Source organism: Oncorhynchus keta, chromosome 10 (genome assembly GCF_023373465.1).
Source record: "Oncorhynchus keta strain PuntledgeMale-10-30-2019 chromosome 10, Oket_V2, whole genome shotgun sequence".
Taxonomy (NCBI): domain Eukaryota; kingdom Metazoa; phylum Chordata; class Actinopteri; order Salmoniformes; family Salmonidae; genus Oncorhynchus; species Oncorhynchus keta.
Genome location: NC_068430.1, coordinates 39,941,485 through 39,958,480, shown reverse-complemented (window position 1 = coordinate 39,958,480; position 16,996 = coordinate 39,941,485). Strand labels below are relative to the sequence as shown.

General features: G+C 42.5%; 2 protein-coding genes across 2 annotated transcripts in view; one reads left to right on the top strand and one right to left on the bottom strand.

Annotated features, from left to right (window-relative positions):
- The first annotated feature begins 123 nt into the window (after positions 1–123).
- Positions 124–16,996, top strand: part of syt6b (synaptotagmin VIb) — an 81,348-nt gene continuing 64,475 nt past the window's right edge. Inside the window, exons 1-2 of the mRNA XM_035778071.2 lie at positions 124–187; positions 459–540. The gene's annotated coding sequence lies outside the window, so the exon portion shown is untranslated. The remainder of the gene's footprint in view (positions 188–458; positions 541–16,996) is intronic.
- LOC118388706 (protein canopy homolog 2-like) lies at positions 2,796–7,836 on the bottom strand. The gene is made up of 6 exons (XM_035778073.2): positions 7,672–7,836; positions 6,921–7,023; positions 6,655–6,770; positions 6,304–6,501; positions 5,924–6,020; positions 2,796–3,301 (listed from the first exon to the last, which is right to left on the bottom strand). Exons 2-6 carry the CDS (start codon positions 7,021–7,023, stop codon positions 3,258–3,260), a joined length of 558 nt encoding a protein of 185 aa, XP_035633966.1. The 5' UTR covers positions 7,672–7,836; the 3' UTR covers positions 2,796–3,257.

Sequence of the window (16,996 nt, the reverse complement as noted above, 5' to 3'; positions counted from 1 at the left end):
CTTTGATTTAACGAGAAGCACATGCGCAGTTCGTCGCGAGACGACCGGAACCGATGAAGTGTTTCTAGTTTCGCTCGCCAACGTCGCCATTCCATCGCCTACAAGTGTGATCGGGGATTTTTATTGGAGAAGCAGGTTTAGCCTATTTTCACACTGTACCGTTTTTGGCCATAATCTACCCATGTTGGTAGGTGTGTCAATCAAGCATCAAAGATTTTAAATTAGGTTTACAAAATAGTCTGGTCTTTACAGACATTTGTGTGTAAACATGCAAACAATGGCTTAACTGCGTGAACATTATCTAATAGTACAGTAGTCTGCTTTTCAAACGTGTGTAATGCAACACTAAAACATCACCTTTGCACAGCTCGGGATGGCACCGGAGGGGAAGGCTGCCGTTTTATGGGCTCTTAACCAATAGTGCAATTTTGATAATTGTTTCACATTATGTTTCACAGAGTCGTGGCTGAACGATGACATGAATAACATACAGCTGGCGGGTTATAAGACTGTCTCGGCAGGACAGAACAGCAGCCTCTGGTAAGATACGGTCTATGTATATTTGTAAACACCAGCTGGTGCACTATCTAAGGAAGTCTTGAGGTTTTGCTCGCCTGAGGTAGAGCATCTCATGATAGGCCACACTATCTACCAAGAGTTTGTATTTTTCGTAGCTGTCTACATACCAAACTGAGGCTGGCACTGAGACTGCACTCAATGAGCTGCATATGGCCATAAGCAAACAGGAAAATGCTCATCCAGAGGCAGCGCTCCTAGTGGCCAGGGACTTTAATGCAGGGAAACAAATCCATTTTACCTCATTTCTACAAGCATGTTAAATGTGCAACCAGAGGAGAGGGAAAAAACTCTAGACCACCTTTACTCCACACAGAGACACGTACAAAGCTCTCCCTCCATTTGGCAAATCTGACCATAATTCTATCCTCACGATTCCTGCTTACAAGCAAAAATTCAAGCAGGAAGCACCAGTGAATAAAAGTGGTCAGATGACGCAGATGCTAAGTTACAAGAATGTTTTGCGGGATTCTTCTGATGGCATTGGGGAGTACACCACTTCAGTCACTGGCTTCATCAATAAGTCCATCAATGACATCGTCCACACAGTGACTATCAACATACCAACCAGAAGCCATGGGTTACAGACATCCGCACTGAGCTAAACGGTAGAGCTGCCACTTTCAAGGAGCGGGGCTGTAACCCGTAACCCTATAAGAACTCCCGCTATGCCCTCCGATGACCCATCAAACAGGCAAAGTTTCAATACAGGACTAAGATCAAATCGTACTACACCACTTAGACGCTCGTCGGTAGTGGCAGGGCTTGCAAACTATTACACTACAAAAGTGAAAAACAGCCGAGAACTGTACAGTGACACAAGCATACCAGATGAGCTAAATTACTTCTACGCTCGCTTCGAGGCAAGTAACACTGAAACATGCATGAGAGCATCAGCTGTTCCAGACGACTGTGTGATCACGCTCTACGCAGCTGATGGAAGACCTTTAAACAGGTCAACATTCACAAGGCCGCAGGGCCAGACAGATTACCAGGACGTGTACTCAGAGCATGCGCTGACCAACTGGCAATTGTTTTCACTGACATTTAAACTCTCCCTGTCTAGTCTAATACCAACATGTTTCAAGCAGACCACTGTAGTCCCTGTGCCCAAGAACACCAAGGTAACCTGCTTAAATGACTACCGACCCGTAGCGCTCACATCTGCAGCCATGAAGAGCTTTGAAAGGCTGGTCATGGCTCACAACACCATTATCCCAGAAACCCTAGACACACTCCAATTTGCATACCGCCCCAACAGATCCAATCTCTATTGCACTTCACACTGCCCTTTCCCACCTGAACAAGGGGCGGCAGCGTAGCCTAGTGGTTAGAGCGTTGGACTAGTAACCGGAAGGTTGCGAGTTCAAACCCCCGAGCTGTCGTTCTGCCCCTAAACAGGCACTGTTCCCAGGCCGTCATTGAAAATAAGAATATGTTCTTAACTGACTTGCCTGGTTAAATAAAGGTAAAAAAAAAAAAAAAATTAAACACCTATGAGAAAGCTATTCATTGACGTCCACATCACCAACAAACATGGTCCAAGCACACCAAGACAGTCGTGAAGAGGGCACAAACTATTCTCCCTCAGGAGACAAGATTTGGCATGGGTCCCCAGATCCTCAAAACATTCTACAGCTGAGCATCCTGACTGATTGCATCACTGCCTGGTATGGCAACTGCTGGGCCTCCGACCACAAGTCACTACAGAGGTACTGGGCCGTTCGCACTACCATCATTGGGGCCAAGCTTCCTGCCATCCAGGGTCTCTATACCAGGCGGTGTCAGAGGAAGGCCCTAAAAATTGTCAAAGACTTCAGCCACCCTAATCATAGATGCACAGCAAGCGGTACCGGAGCGCCAAGTCTAGGTCCAAGAGGCTTCTACCTCTAGCAATAAGACTCCTGAAAGTCTAATCAAATGGCTACCCAAACTATTTGCATTGCCCCCCACCACCACCTATTTGACACTGCTGCTACTCTTATCTATGCATAGTCACTAATAACACTACCTACATGTATATATTACCTCAACTAAGCCGTGCCCCTGCACATTGACTCTACCGGTACCCCATAGAGATATATACACACACACCTTCACCATTGTCATTTTACTGCTGCTCTTTAATTTAGTTACTTTTATTGTAGGTATTTCACTGTAAGGTGTTGTATTCAGCACATGTGAGAAATAACATTTTATTTGAAAACAATGACTCCAGATTGTTGTAGAAATATATATTTCCATCAAAGTATGAAAAACAAATGACAGTGACAAGATTACACAAAATAGAAAACGAATTGGAGTTGCTTAAGTGTAATTGAACCTTTCCATTCACAGAATTACAATGAATCAAAGCAACAAGCATAACAAAAATCAGCAACTACGTTGGACAGTTACAGTATCTAACTATTGTTAGAGAATTTTATTCACAATTCTGCTTCAAGAAGCGTTTAAACTCGTGAAATCATCCAGCGTGACTTGTTGTTACTACAGGTCTGTGTAAGAAACAGCACTTCATTGCAGTAACACATTACAAGATTGTGCCATCGGTCTACAATCCTCACCTCCCCTCATCCCTAAGCAACTGGTGCTGGAGCATCTCCGCATAGTCCTCGTCCCCATTGTAACGCGGTAGAAGGTAGATGTGCGTATCGCTGAGCTGCGTCCAGTGCACGACGGAGTTATAGCTCATCATGAGGGATTTGCAGAGCATGGTCGCAAAGGTCTGCAGAGAAAAATCATTGAGTTGTCATTTTGGTATTACTTTTTACATATTGTATTAACTCGTTACAGCAAACAATTCGGTAAGTGCTGCATCCCCAGTAGTAGGTCATGTAGTCCGAAGGCTCAATCCCAATGCACCCCCTTAGCCCTCCCCCTAAGTTTTAGACGACCCAGTGAGCCATGTGGAGTGGGAGTGGTGTCTCAATTAAACTTTGAGCAAGGCGTGGTGCCTTTTCAGTCCTCTAAGTTGGCCCCCCCAAAAAAGCAAATAGAGTTGCTATCTTCCTACCAACTGGTACTCAGAACCGTTGAGGATCCCATGGTCATTGTCCTGGAAACAAAGTTTTTTTTTTTCTGCTGGGAGTATGTTTGGAGAACTGCTTCATAGCTGGAGTCGTTGAAAAAGCTAATGGAATGTTTGTGAGTAACTAAAAGTATTTAATGGATTCTGTGATTATGAAACTGATAAGGTGTATAATCGATTAGATTTGATAAAGTAATATTGGGAATATAATTAGATCTAATTTACACTACCCATATGTAGACGTACGTAGGTTGAGTTGGTATCTTTTATGGATAATTTGATAAAGATTTTGTTTAAGTAGAACTGACTTGTGTCAAGTTTCTCCTCATTTGATAGTAAAGATATTAACCACCACACTAGAGCCACTGGCAGAAGCTTTTCGATCTCCATCCATCTATGGTGTTCGTATAGGTGGGTGTGAACATTTAGTCTCGCTATATGCGGATGACATTTTGCTATACCTCAAACCAGACATCTTGTGCCTTTTTCAAACCTTGCCCTTTCCTATTAACGTTTTTTTCAAACAACTTAATAGGAAGGTCGTCATTTGTGGAAAGGGTCTCAAACCCTTTCATTAAAAACTTTAAAATATACATTTCTATAATAACCCCATCTTACCCAATGCCCTGAGAAATGGTATTACATTTATTGGTTAAAACATTTGGTAATCTATACAGAGAAGGTGAACTTACCATCCTTTCAACAACTGGCATCTAATTTTCAGTTACCTCAAACTCATTTCTTCAAGTACCTACATGTTAGGCACTATATTGCCACTCAGCAGGGAGGTAGGATTCAGCCCATGAGTAAACCTATAACTGAAACTGTGGCTGGAGAGGAAAGGGGTCAAAGTTTTAATTTCTTACATGTACTCTAGTCTTCAAGCTCTGTTGGGTTACAATGAAGCTCTGAAGACTTGAATGAAGTGGCATGATGACCCTGGTCTCATTTGAGGACGAGAAGTGGGGAAATCCCTTTTTTAGATGCTCAGCGTCTTTCATTTAACACAAAGCACAAGTTGATGCATTTCAATATTTTTACATAGGGTCTACTTTACACCAGAGACTGCATAAGATAAATTCTAAATATTCACCATTTTGCCCAAGGTGTAAAACAGGGGTGGGCACTTATGCATATGTTTTTGTGCTGCCCTGAACTAAGCAATTATTGGAAAGACATTATTCAGATCTTATCACAGGTCACTAATATGACGGTACCACTAGAGCCTTCCCTTATTGTTCTTGGAGATTACTCTGTTCTACCAGTTAATATTGGTAGCAAAACCAGATTCCTTAAACTGGCAGTCATTGCAGCCAATAAATGCACCGCTTTTATATGGAAGAGTGACGTCGCCTAACAAGCAGATGTGGCTAAAAGAACTTCCTACATTCCAGCTGAAAAAAAGCATGTACAATTTACATAGTAAATTCAAAGGATTTATTGATGCCTGGAGTGACTTTCAGCAGTTTCTTGAGTCGTCACCTTAGCTGCCTCATTTTCTTCATTAATGCGTTTGTTTATGCGTTGAATAATTTATTTTCTAGCATTGAATGTGAAGGTCATTCCATTTTTTTTATTTTTTTATCATTGAAGCTACTAAAAGTAGACGGGAGGAAGGGGGGTGTTCATGTGTTGGCGAGGGAAAGGTTTTACACAATGTGCACCCATGTAGCATGGTGTTGTGTAGGTGGAAGGAATAACTGCGCATTATCTGTGTCATGTTTTGCCGATTACAATTTAACAAACAGGCAATAAATGTTTTAAAGTGAATGCATTTTTCTTTCTTTTTTTCTTTGCTAAATGAGGCTTATTTGATCAAATGTTTAGGTTATTACCAAAGTGCAGCCATATACCACACCTCAGGCCTAAAGTATATTATAATTTTTACAGTTTTGAATTGGTTGTAGTAATTTCAATGTCAATTGAGCTCCACTTTGAACCACAGCCAGAGGATGGGTACATTACAGCCACATTGTTTTGCTGTTCTCATTTGTTGTTCATATGGTATTAGAAGAAATAAGGAAAGCTTATTTGGTATAAGGAGAAATAAGGAAAGCTATTACTGCCGCCAGTTCTGGCATTTTGAAAAACAAGGGCTCTTCACCAATTAATTGTGTTGTAGGCTATCAGTTGGAAAATTCTGATGAGCGATGTAGAAAATGTTCCAATCCTTAGGGCTATTCAACTCTCCCTACCACTAGTTGCTCCGTTTGAGTGACACGCCCCCACCGAGGGGGAGAGCTAAGGGGGGTATTGGGATTGTGCCGTAATCTCTGGTGGTCAATATCATGTACTGGATCAAGTAATAAAGTGGCATACCTGTTCTCTTGCTGCAGAGTTTGTCTTTGACGTTGTCCGTTTCATGTGCAAAGAATTCGATGACCTCATCTTCATGTTGTTCAACGATGGTCTCACACTGGGAGTAAGGTGGAGAAGATGGTTTCATAAGACGTAGTGGGACACATTTCCCTGAGTTGCAGGAGCCATTGGCTTGCAAGCCACAATAAAAAAAAACATATGGAACGTTTCCCCTTTACTGCATTGGTATGTTTGGGTGAAAGTTGCAATCAACTGCAGTCATTGTTGCTATTATCCTTCACTATATTATCAGAGGTTCTAGAAAGTCACACTGATGCACTATAGCATGTTATCATCCCTAGTCCCTACCCCCGACATGTGAAATTGAAAAAGCTACCCACAGCATATTTCAGGCTGGATGTGACTCTGGAATCCAGTTTAGCCTCCGAGAGGTCCATGGATTTGCCGTTCCGAGACGTGACCCTTTCGTAGGTCTTCCTGCTGGTGGTGGGGTCCACGCGTTCCCCGTAATCCTTCATCCGCTCACACACCTCCTCCATCAGCTCTAGGAGGTTACCTTCTGAGCGGGCGAAGGGAACCTAGGGGGGACACAAAGTTGGCGAGCTTAAAAAGAAAACAATTATAACCAGATAACATTAAACACTAATCAACTGTAGAATCCTACAAATAAATAACATTTAATGTGTAAAATAAGGCCAATGTAGGACCCAGTAGCCATCAGGTACCCTTACCTCTCGAATAGACTGGCTACCATCCGGGTTGATTCTAAAAGACCCTGTCTGGATCATTTTCTTAGGATCCACCTGGGATATCGCCCATTCCATCTCATCCACCATGGCCCTACATGCTGACGGAGAATAACCAAATGTTAAGTTGTTCAATGAAGGCATGTGGACCAAAAGTGGATGCACATTGTAGAAACTCAGGGTGTTGGGATCAAATTACGAGAATAAATGGGATCTAGTGTAGTAAATTGGTATTAAGTCCAAATACTTACCTCCACATTTGAGATCCTGTCCCTGCCTGGCTCCTTGGCAGTGGCTTACAAGGAGAACAAGTAACACACATCGAGCAAGTGATTGCAAGTGATAAGACATCATCTAAGCAAAATTGGGGAGGAAGAAAATAACAGAAAATATCAATTATACTGAAATAAAATCATGTAAACACGACAACTCATTGAGAAGGACTTGCATAACATTCAGTGAACAGCCATTTTCCTCCATGTTTAGGGACTATAACCAAAGACAGTACAGTATGAAGACCGTCTGAAACTGTTTCTATAAATAGAAATCCCCGATCACACTTGTAGACGACGTTGACTATCTTTGCTCAGACGTAGAGAAACATCAGGCGACAAACTGCGCATGTGCACGGAGTAAACTCAAAGGCACTATTTCAATATTCAGGTACTGACGAACATTATAAAACTTTGTTAATCACTTTCACGAGGTAGCAGTAATTACAAATTCAACCACTTAAGACTTTGGCTCGAATCTAGGTTGTACCTTGTCTCGAAATCTAAAAGGTACAACCACGGGAACAAATTACACTTCTCCCATTGACATGGCTGTTCCCGGAAGTCTCGCGATGTTGCGCGTCTGGGTTTAGAAACTCTGTGCCAGTTAAGTAACGTAATCAAAATAAATTAATGGTAAATCACACTGAACATGCATGCATGCTACTGCGCTGAACGGTTTCTAACGTGTAACAAAAATGCAATTCAACATTCAATGATTAGTAATGACCTGTCTGTGAATTTCAGCCACCGCTAGAAAGATTTTTAGATTTTCATTCCACGCTGTTCCATCGCATTCGGTAAAAGCTGGTGACGTAGGCAACGGGATGTTACCGGTAGTTGTCTGAATTTATGCCAGATACAATTAGGACCCAAACCCAAATGTCATCGAGAGCGAAGAACCTTCGATTCTTGATGTCATGGCAAATATCCACGGTCTTCAATGTAAAAAGTCATATGCATCACATTTAGTGAAACAAAGGTTTTATTTAGACTATTAAGTGGATTGCATTCAAATCGCTGATGTGCAATGATCTATGGCTGTCTTTCGTTTTGCCTGTTTACATTTGGTCCGTCAAACCAAAGATAATGTACATGACGAGATGGTCTTGTCTCTGCCCTATCAATGGGGCCATTGTCTCAAAGGCTGGAACTGCCAATTGGCTATTTTATTAATCTGTTTATTGGTCTGCTTCGCCTCTTCCTCTCTGTCCAAAATCAAATCTGAGTAGACACTGCTGAAGGTGCATTTGGGTGAGTGCTCACTGCTATGTCATCAACAGCATGATGTTGAACTGCTTAGTATTCAACAACATAGTGCCCTTCAAGCTCATCACGAAGCTCAGGACCCTGGGACTGAACACCTCTCTCTGCAACTGGGAGGGTGGCAAGGGTAGGCAACCTCTTGTACTCCCTGTTCTCCCACGACTGCATTTCTGTGCATGATTCCAACACCATCGTTAAGTTTGCTGATGACACAACGGTGGTAGGCCTGATCACCGACAACAATGAGACCGCCTATTGAGAGGAAGTCAGTGACTGCCAGGACAACAAACTCTCCTTCAATGTCAGCAATACAAAGGAGCTGATCGTGGACAACAGGAAACGGAAGGCCATTGACGGGGCTGAGGTGGAGCGGGTCAGGAGCTTCAAGGTCCTTGTTGCCCACATCACTATGGAATTAACATGGTCCACACACACCAATACAGCTGTGAAGAAGGTACAACAACACCTCTTCCCCCTCAGGAGGCTGAAAAGATGTGTCATGGCCCCTCAGATCTGAGAAAAGTTATACAGCTACACCATTGAGAGCATCTTGACTGGCTTCATCAACGCCTGGTATGGCAACTGCTTCATCACCGCCTGGTATGGCAACTGCTTGGCATCCGACCACAAAACCTGGACAATCTTCATTGAACCTCTTTGCACTAGTTCCAATGCTTCCCACAGTTGTGTCAAGTTTGCTGGATGTCCTTTGGGTGGTGGACCATTCTTCATACACACGGGAAACTGTTGAGCACGAAAAACCCAGCAGCGTTATAGTTCTTGACACACTCAAACCGGTACACCTGGCACCTACTATAATTCCCCGTTCAAAGGCACTTAAATATTTTGTCTTGCCCATTCACCCTCTTAATGGCAAACATACACAATCCATATCTCAATTGTGTCAAGGCTTAAAAATCCTTCCTTAACCTGTCTCCTCCCCTTCATATACAGTGATTTAACAAGTGACATCAATAAGGGATCATAGCTTTCACCTGGATCTACCTGGTCAGTCAATGTCATGGAAAGAGCAATGTTTTGTACGCTCAGTGCATGCTATTATGTTGCCTCCCAGTTGACAACAAACGCTCCCACAACTTTAGAAAACATTCCCTTAAGAGTCTCAATAGGGAAAGGGGGGATACCTAGTCAGTTGTACAACTGAATGCTTCCAACTGAAATGTGTCTTCCGCATGTAACCCAAACCCTCTGAAACAGAGAGGTGCAGGGGGCTGACTTCATCGACATCCACGTCTTCTGGACCCGGGGACAGTGGGTTAACTGCCTTGCTAAGGGGCAGAACGACAGATTTGTACCTTTTCAACTCGGGATTCGATCCTTTCGGTTACTGGCCCAACGCTGTGACCACTAGGCTACCTGCCGCCCAATTAACTCACATTTTCGTAAGAATGTTCCTGAGATGTGCAAGGAATGTTTCCAAGAGATCATTCCCTTGATGTCAAATACAATTTACCCAGATTAGGAATACCAGAATTTAAGATAGGAATGTTCTTGACACGTTTCATGGGAACATTGTAAGAACATTCATGCGTCCAGTTTTCTGTGGGTTAGGAGAATATTCCATCAATGTCCCACAGAACATACACAGAACATGGTTGCCATGTTCTCAAAACACAAGATGTTAATGTTCTAGACACGTTTCATGGGAACGTGCCAAAAACACTGTCCAGTATTTCTGTGGGTTAGGAGAATATTCCATCAATGTCCCACAAAATATACACAGAAGATGTTTACTATGTTCTCAGAACATACATGTTGTAGACAAGTTTCATGGAAACATTGCAAGAATATTTGTGTCCAAAGAAAAATTATTTACACATCACGTCTTGTTACTGTTGCCAAGCCAATCATTGGCAAACCACTGATCCATTCATAGATCTTTGTCTGCTGGCAAGGATACTCACACACAGTGCTTTCAACCTACAGTTGAAGTCGGATGTTTACATACACTTAGGTTTGAGTCATTAAAACTCATTTTTCAACCACTCCACAAATTTCTTGTTACCAAACTATAGTTTTGGCAAATCACTAGGCAGGGTAGCCTAGTGGTTAGAGCGGTGGACTTGTAACCGAAAGGTTGCAAGTTTAAATCCCTGAGCTGAGGGGTACAAATATGTCGTTCTGCCCCTGAACAGGCAGTTAAACCCACTGTTCCTAAGCTGTCATTGAAAATAAGAATTTGTTCATAACTGTTTTGCCTAGTTAAATAAGTTAAGGTAAAATACAAATCTACTTTGTGCATGACACAAGTAATTTCCAACAATTGTATACAGACAGATTATTTCACAGTCAATTCACCAAATCACAATTCCAGTGGGTCAGAAGTTTACATACACTGAGTTGACTGTGCCTTTAAACAGCTTGGAAAATTCCAGAAATGTCGTGGCTGTAAAAGCTTCTGATAGGCTAATTGACATCATTTGAGTCAATTGGAGGTGTACTTGTGGATGTATTTCAAGGCTTCAAGGCCTACTTTCAAACTCAGTGCCAATTGCTTGACATCATGGGAAAATCAAAAGAAATCAGCCAAGACCTCAGAAAAAAACTCCACAAGTCGGGTTCATCCTTGGGAGCAAATTCCAAATGGCTGAAGGTACCACGTCTATCTGTACAAACAATAGTATGCAAGTATAATCATCATGGGACCACAAAGCCGTCATACCACTCAGGAAGTAAAAGCGTTCTGTCTCCTAGACATGAACGTACTTTGGTGCGAAAAGTGCAAATCAATCCCAGAACAACAGCCAAGGACATTGTGAAGATGCTGGAGGTAACCGGTACAAAAGTGTCTATATCCACAGTAAAATGTGTCCTATATCGACATAACCTGAAAGACCGCTCAGCAAGGAAGAAGCCACTGCTCCAAAACCGCCATAAAAAAGCCAGACTACGATCTTTTTGGAGAAATGTCCTCTAGTCTGATGAAACAAAAATAGAACTGTTTGGCCATAATGACCATCGTTATGTTTGGAGGAAAAAGGGGGAGGCTTGCAAGCTGAAGAACACCATCCCAACCGTGAAGCATTTTGGCAGCACCATGTTGTGGGGGTACTTTGCTGCAGGAGGGACTGGTGCACTTCACAAAATAGATGGCATCATGAGAAAGAAAAAGTACAAGGATATATTGAAGCAACATCTCAAGACATCAGTTAAAGCTTGGTCACAAATGGGTCTTCCAAATGGACAATGACCCCAAGCATGCTTCCAAAGTTGTGGCAAAATGGCTTAAGGACAACGAAGTCAAGGTATTGGAGTGGCCATCACAAAGCACTGACCTCAAGCCTATAGAAAATCTGTGGTCAGAACTGAAAAAGTGTGTGCAAGGGGGCCTACAAACCTGTCTCAGTTACACCATCTCTGTCAGGCGGAATGGCCCGAAACGCTTGACCCAAGTTAAACAATTTAAAGGGGAGTACTAATTGAGTGTATGTAACCTTCTGATCCACTGAGAATGTGGTGAAATAAATTAAATCTGAAATAAATCATTCTCTCCACTATTATTCTGGGGCATTTGTTATTTGGACTCGTGGCCTGCGTTTGTGACCTTCTAGGGGAGTCAGTCACCCTACTCTCACATTCTTAGCAATATACACTGACGTCATGACTTTACTTTCATTAATCTGATGACTGTTATTTATTTAATCAACTATGTTTGTTACCTTATTAATCATGTAGCGTTTAACTCATTAGGAATTTGGGGCACCATGGAAGAGGTTGGTTTTACCATTTTAAATGTTTATTTGATTGATTTAACCTTTATTTAACTAGGCAAGTCAGTTAAGAACAAATTCTTATTTACAATGACAGCCAACCAAAAGGCAAAAGGCCTCCTGCGGGGACGGTGGCTTAAAAATAAAAATTTTATAAATGTAAGTCAAAACACACAAGAGAGACAACACAACACCACGTAAAGAGAGAGAGACATAAGACAACAAATCAAACTTTATTTGCCACATGCGCCGAATACAACAAATGTAGACACTACCGTGAAATGCTTACTTATAAGCCCTTATTAACCAACAGTGCAGTTCAAGAATAATAAAATATTTACCAAGTAGGCTAAAAGGAAAAGTAACACAATAAGAATAACAATAACAAGGCTATATACAGGGGGCATCGGTACCGAGTCAGTGTGCAGGGGTACAGGATAGTTGAAGTAATCTGTACATGTAGGTGGGGTGAAATGACGATTAATAGGTAACAAACAAACAGCGAGTGGCAGCAGTGTACAAAAGGGAGGGGGGTCAATGTAAATTGTCCGGTGGCGATTTTTATGAATTGTTCAGCAGTCCAATGGCTTGGGGGTGCAAGCTGTTGATGAGCCTTTTGGTTCTAGACTTGGTGCTCCGGTACCGCTTGCCATGCGGTAGCAGAGAAAAGTCTATAACTTAGGCTTTTTTATGGGCTTTTCTCTGACACCGCCTATTATATAGGTCTTGGATGGCAAGAAACTTGGCCCCAATGTACTGGACCATTCGCACTACCCTCTGTTGCGCCTTACGGTCAGATACCGAGCAGTTGCCATACCAGGCAGTGATGCAACCGGTCAGGATGCTCTCGATGGTCCAGCGGTAGAACCGTTTGAGGATCTGGGGACCCATGCCAAATATTTTCAGTCTCCTGAGGGGGCAAAGGTTTTGTCATGCCCTCTTCACAACTGTCTTGGTATGTTTGGAAAATGATAGTTCATTGGTGATGTGGACACCAAGGAACTTGAAACTCTCGACCCGCTCCACTACAGCCCCGTCAATGTTAATGGGGGCCTGTTCAGCTTGCCTTTTGCTGTAGTCCATGATCAGCTCCTTCGTCTTTCTCACATTGAGGGAGAGGTTGTTGTCCTAGCACCACACTGCCAGTTCTCTGACCTCCTCCCTATAGGTTGTCTCATCATTGTCGGTGATCAGTCCTACCACTGTTGTGTCGTCAGCAAACTTAATGATGTTGTTGGAGTCGTGTTTGGCCACACAGTCGTGGGTGAACAGGGAATACAGGAGGGGACTAAGTACACACCCCTGAGGGGCCCCAGTTTTGAGGATCAGCGTGACAGACGTGTTGTTGCCTACTCTTACCACCTCAGAGTGGCCCGTCAGGAAGTCCAAGATCCAGTTGCAGAGGGAGGTGTTGAACGCTGCGCTGTAGTCAATTAGCAGCATTCTCTCATAGGTGTTCCTTTTGTCCAGTTGAGAAAGGGCAGTGTAGAGTGCGATTGAAATTGTGTCATCTGTGGATCTGTTGGGGCGGTAATGTGAATTGGAGTGGGTCTAGGGTGTCTGGGAGGATGCTGTTGATGTGAGCCATGACCAGCCGTTCAAAGCACTTCATGGCTACCGACGTTAGTGCCACGGGGTGGTAATCATTTAGGCAGGTTACCTTCGCTTCCTTGGGCACAGGGACTATGGTGGTCTGCTTGAAACATGTAGGTATTACAGACTTGATCAGGGAGAGGTTGAAAATGTCAGTGAAGACACTTGACAGATGATCAGCGCATGCTTTGAGTACACATCCTGATAATCCGTCTGGTCCAGTGGCTTTGTGAATGTTGACCTGTTTAAAGGTTTTGTTCACATTGGCTATGCTTCAGTGTTGCTTGCCTCAAAGTGAGCATAAAAGGCATTTAGCTTGTCTGGCAGGCTCATGTCACTGGGCAGCTCGCGTCTGGGTATCCCTTTGTAGTCCGTAATAGTTTTCAAACCCTGCCACATCCGGCGAGCATCAGAGCCAGTGTAGTAGGACTCAATCTTAATCCTGTATTGACGCTTTGCTTGTTTGATGGTTCGTCTGAGGGCATAGCGGGATTCCGATGTGGATTTTGCCTGTAGTCCATGGCTTCTGGTTGGGATATTTACGTACAGTCACTGTGGGGACAACATCATCGATGCACTTATTGATGAAGCTGATGACTGAGGTAGTGTATTCCTCAATGCCATTAGATGAATCCCAGAACATATTCCAGTTTGTGCTAGCAAAACAGTCCTGTAGTGTAGCATCCACATCATCTGACCACTTCCGTATTGAGTAAGTCACTGGTACTTCCTGCTTTAGTTTTTGCTTGTATCAGGAGGATAGAATTATGGTCAGATTTGCCAAATGGATGGAGGGGAGCTTTGCATGCATCCCTGTGCGTGGAGTAAAGGTGGTCTAGGATTTTTTTCCCCCTGGTTGCACATGTGACATGCTGGTAAAAATGTGATAAAACTGATTTAAGTTTGCCTGCATTAAATCTGGGTGAGAATTTTCTTCTTTTCTTATGGCCTGGTAAATAGACAGCTACGAATAATACAGATTAGAACTCTCTTGGTAGATAATCTGGTCTGCAGCTTATCATAAGGTGCTCTACATTATTGGGCGCTCAACGGCACAAAGGGCAAGAAGATAGAGACAACAATACATCACGCAAAGCAGCCCCCCCCCCCCTTGCCCTCTGAACAGCCTCAATTTGTCGGACATGGACTCAAAGGTGTCAAATGCAGATTCCAATACTTCCCACAGTTGTGTCAAGTTGGCTGGATGTCCTTTGGATTGTGGACCATTCTTGATACACATGGGAAACGGTTGAGCATGAAAAACCCAGCAGTGTTGCAGTTCATGGCACGAATGAGTGCGCCTGGCACCGACTACCATACCCCATTCAAAGGCACTTAAATATTTTCTCTTACCCATTCACCCTCTGAATGGCACACATACCATCTTATACCATCTATTGCATCTTGCCTATGCCGCTCTGTCATTACTCATCCATATATTTATATGTATATATTCTTATTCCATTCCTTTACTTAGATTTGTGCGTGTTAGGTAGTTGTGGAATTGTTCGATTACATGTTAGATATTGCTGCACTGTCGGAACTAGAAGCACAAGCATTTTGCTACACTTGCAATAACATCTGCTAACCATGTGTATGTGAATTTTATTTGACATACACAATCCATTATTTTAACACCAAAACATGCCAAAAAGGTTCTCCAGAGATTTTTGCTAACATTGATTAAAAAAACATTCTCTCTCCATAGGTTCACTTGGCACATCTAAAGCCTTTTCTTTTGGGGTGTTGCTATAGGCCACCAAGTGCTAACAGTCAGTATCTAAATAATATGTGTGAAATTCTTGATAGTGTGTATGATGTCAACAGAGAGGTCTACTTTGTGGTCCTTCTGTAGCTCAGTTGGTAGAGCATGGCGCTTGTAACGCCAGGGTAGTGGGTTCGATTCCCGGGACCACCCATACGTAGAATGTATGCACACATGACTGTAAGTCGCTTTGGATAAAAGCGTCTGCTAAATGGCATATATTATTATATTATTATTACTTTCTTGGGGACCTGAATATTGACTGGTTTTTATCTAGCTGTCCGCTCAAGAGGAAGCATTTTACTGTAACCAGAGCCTGTAATCTGGTTCAGGTTTACAAACATTACAGGAACAAGATCATCCACATGTATCGATCACATTTTTACTAATGCTGTAGAACTTTGTTCTTGAGCTTTATCCGTACCCATTGGATGCAGTGATCACAATATAGTGGCTATATCCAGGAAAGCCAAAGTTCCAACAGCTGGGCCTAAAATAGTGTATAAGAGATGATAGAAAAGATTTTGCTGTGACTCTTATGTGGATGATGTAAAGAATATTTGTTTGTCTGATGTGATTAATGAGGAGCATCCAGACGCTGCACTTGATGAATTTATGAAATTGCTTCTTCCAATTATTGATAAACATGCACCTGCTAAGAAACTGACTGTTAGAGCTGTTAAGGCTCCATGGATTGATGAGGAATTAAAAAACTGTATGGTTGAAAGAGATGGGGCAAAAGGAGTGGCTAGTAAGTCTGGCTGCACGTCTGACTGGCTTACTTACTGCAAATTGAGAAATGATGTGACTAAACTCAACAAAAAGAAGAAGAAACTGTATTATGAAGCCAAGATCAATGATATAAAGAATTATTATTTTTTTTGGAGTACTTTAATGAAATTATGGGCAGAAAGACAAATTCAGCTCCATCTTTCATCGAATCAGGTGGCTTATTCATCACAAAACCATTTGATGTTGCCAATTATTTGAATTATTATTTAATTGGCAACGTGGGCAAACTTAGGCAGGAAATTCCCACGACAAACAGTGAGCAATTATAATCATGCATAAAAAACAAATAATGAAAGGAAAGCAGTGCAAGTCTGAATTTGGTAAAGTTGGTGTGGGAGAGGTGGAAAAAATATTGTTAACGATCAGTAATGACAAACCTCCTGGCATTGACAACTGAGATGGAAAGCTACTGAGGAGGGTAGCTGACTCTATAGCCACTCTTATCTGTAATAATTTTTTTTATCTGAGCCTTGAGGAAAGTATTTGTCCTCAGGCCTGGAGGGAAGCCAAAGTAATTCCGCTACCCAAGAGTGGGAAAGCGACCTTTACTGGTTCTAACAGCAGACCTATAAGAACTCAAAGGGTTTTCTTTAATGGAAGCATCTTGTCAAACATGTAAAGTGTGGTGTACCGCAGGGCAGCTCTCTAAGCCCTCTATTCTTTTCTATTTTTACCAATGACCTGTCACTGGCATTAAACAAAGTATGTGTGTCCATGTATGCTGATGATTGAACCATATACGCATCAGCAACCACAGCTAATGAAGTCAATGAAACCCTTAACAAAGAGTTGCAGTCTGTTTTTGGAATGGGTGGCCAGTAATATACTGGTCCTGAACATCTCTAAAACTAAGAGCATTGTATTTGGTACAATTTTGCCTAAGTTCTAGACATCAGCTGAATCTGGTA